General features: G+C 43.3%; 1 protein-coding gene across 1 annotated transcript; it reads right to left on the bottom strand.

Moving 5' to 3' along the window:
• Window positions 1-308: 308 nt before the first annotated feature.
• On the bottom strand, window positions 309-2,099 carry LOC117574981 (sulfhydryl oxidase 1). Its single transcript, XM_034259048.2, has one exon. It carries the CDS (start codon window positions 2,045-2,047, stop codon window positions 368-370), a length of 1,680 nt encoding a protein of 559 aa, XP_034114939.1. The 5' UTR covers window positions 2,048-2,099; the 3' UTR covers window positions 309-367.
• Window positions 2,100-3,120: the final 1,021 nt, after the last annotated feature.

The following is a 3,120-nucleotide window of genomic DNA, read 5'->3' as shown; positions in this document are numbered from 1 at the left end:
AAATAAATACTAAAATGTGCTATAGAAATAGTGGTAGTTTTATTTTTTAATTATATCTCAACTTTTACAATAAATAAATACTAATCTATTAATTTTTTCTTTGTTTCTTCTAACTCAATTTCAATTCGTGAATACACACCTTTAATTATTGTCTCTATTCATTACTATTTTTATCATATCTGAATCACTCTTTGCTCAATTATATTATTAGTAAACTTGTTAAATGACTTGTAGCTTTTTTTTTATTTTAATTTCTCGACAATCCCACCTCTGCCTCTCTTTAATCATAAGCCATTTGTACAATAAACTTGTTTAAAAATAGCTTTATTAAGACTTATATTTATTTTAACACATTACTAACTATCTATCAATCATAACCATTGGCCGTTGGCAGTCCGTAGCTGCTCAAGTTCTTCTTGTCATAAACGCACTTCAAAAAAGCTAAAACCTCCTTTCGATTCCAAGTTGGGTTGTGGCACTTCTCGCACAGCTCTTGACTGGGATATTGAAGCTTTGGGAACTTGGGATCTTCGGTAGAATCGCCAGCGATGCGTTCATTCACTTCGTTGTGCGCCTCCCACAACCAAAGTATTTGCTCATCCGCGTTTTTGACCTCGAAGAGTTTTCGTCTCTCAGCCATGCCCATGAAATGCTGAACACAATCGCCGCAGCCAAAGAAATGCTTTGCAAAGCCATGAATGGTAGCCAAGACGGCGCCAGGTGGCAAGTCCGTTGACTTGGCCGACTCCACGGTCAGATAGTGAAACAATGTCCACAGCGAGCAGGTGAAACCACGCAGAAAAGGACCCGATGCAATGCAGCCCACATAGCGTTTCGACTTGAAGACTTTGGGCAGCTTGCGTTCATGATTCTCGACTTGCATCTGAAAGGCGACGCCGCTCAATTCGCCACTCGCATCGATGGAGTTAACAAAGTCGGAGAGACGATTAATCAGCTGTTTGCCGCTGGCATTCAAGGGATTAAACAGTCGCAACACCTTCAGCAGTTGTTGCAAGGCCAGCATATTCTCGCCCTTAAACACTTGCACCTTGGGTAACTCAATGTGCAACAACTTGTCAATTGCCTGCTCCAGATCGGCGCGATAAACTTTCGGTTGTCCATGCAGCACAGTTGAGATGATCGCTGCCTGTTCACCGTCCAGCGAAAACTTGGTAACATTTGGCGCTGGCGTTGTGACAAGTTGCGGCTCAGCCATGTGACCAACAGTCTGCAAATACTTGGTCACACTTGCCACATAAGCCTCCGTGGAATCCGCTGCTGGCTGCAAAGCCAGCGCATTGCCTCCACAGTCGATGAGAGCCAACTTATTGCTTGGCTCCAGACCAAAGTTGGTAAACAACAGCTGATCGTCGAGCTGACGCACGGCAACAATTGGCCAACGCAACAAATCCAATATCAAGTCTCGACCAATTGTAGTTCCAACTGGCTGATAGACAAGCACAATATACGATATAGTATTGCAATAGTCGACCGATTTTTGCAGTGTCAATTGATTATCTTCGGCAGTGATGGGTTCAAAGTTGGGCAGCTCCGGCGTATACTTAATTTGCGCCATATATTCAGCGAGCTTGGTGTAAATTGCGGCGGGTTCATGCGGATCGACATCGAAGCCAATTTGCTGCTCATTGCGCTGAAAATGCGGTGGAAAGAGGCGTAACGTTGGCGTCTGTCGTATGTTATAATCGCGACAGATCTGCACATTGCGCTCCTGGGCACAATCGACCACAGAGACGGTGAGCAGGCGACGCCAGTCGTAGAGACGCCATGCGATTTGCTTGAATGTGTGCGCATAGCGACGACAATCGCCGCAAAAATAGTTGATGAACTGCACAAAATTGCAAGTGCTGGAATTGTAGAGGTGCTCTTCCAGCGTATCGTTGTTTAATATTTGTACATTATCCTCGGGACTGTACAAGCTGGGTTCAATCACAGCAGCAGCTGAGGTAGCATCCGCTACACAAATATCAATACACAACACACACAGCAACAAGGCCAAAACGATGTGCGGCCTTAATGAGTGTATCATCCTCTTGCTTGATGCTTGCCGGTTTACTTTTTAACTGCAACTGATGAGCACCTCCGCGTTGCTTGGGTTATTAAAGCGCGTACGCTTTGCTTCGCTAGATTTATTATGCATAGAAGAGTGAGCTGAGACAGAGACGAAGAGAGAGCGAGAGAAACACACAACGAGAGAGAGACACAAACACAAAAGGGGCTAACAAAAAGCAATCGCTGAATCTTTTGATCACTTAAATGGCAGTGCATTTATCATCACAATAATGAAGTATCATCGATATCGACTATTATTATTATTAAGCATTATTGTTAAGCTGCCAGACAATAGCGACGCGACGTGAACAAGCTAAAATTTCCAAAGCTAGGCTGAGTTTCTTTCAAATTATTTATGAGTTTCGTGGAAGAAACCCGAATTTGATTTTACTACGCAGCATTTTTTGTTGAACTATTTTTTGTGTTGTGTTTATGCTTCTCAACGCCAAGATCAAGTGGAACTCATTGGGCTTCACATTCCAAAACGAAACCTTTCAATTGTCTTGTGCTCTATTTGTAGAGCAGCTGTTGCTGTTGCTGTTGCTAAGAACTTGGAACCCAAAAACAAAACCACAATGAGCGATCAAAACACTTCTTCATTTTATGTTGTTTAGCACAAATCCAACAAGTTGTCGAGGCGGCAACAAGTGCTCTCAAAGTATGCTCAACTTTTGCGGCTATATCATTTACATGCCAGATTATGTGAGGAAATCTGCCAAAAAAGCAAACACGACCAAAAGTTGGCAAAAACTTTGCGGTGTGAAAACAGATTCTCTCGTTTAAGAACCAAGAGGGAGAGTGAGGAAGAGGAGGAACTCAGCAACTGCAGCTTAAAACTTTTTGGCAACAGTTTATGGTTGCCATGAATGCTCCTTTCCTTCCTCTCGTTGTCCCCCGTCTGCAACTTGATGCCTGCTAATTTAATTGCGACAACGAGATGAGGTTTCATTTCAGCAACAGCAACAGCATCAGCTGCAGGCTGTTGTTGTGCTGGTTGCTGTTGCTGTTGTTGCTGCTGATGTTGGTTGTCCCAGCATATTTTATGGCAAA

The sequence above is a fragment of the Drosophila albomicans genome, chromosome 2R, assembly GCF_009650485.2.
Source record: "Drosophila albomicans strain 15112-1751.03 chromosome 2R, ASM965048v2, whole genome shotgun sequence".
Classification (NCBI taxonomy): domain Eukaryota; kingdom Metazoa; phylum Arthropoda; class Insecta; order Diptera; family Drosophilidae; genus Drosophila; species Drosophila albomicans.
The sequence above is the reverse complement of the archived record's forward strand: the minus strand, read 5'-3'. Positions and strand labels throughout refer to the sequence as shown.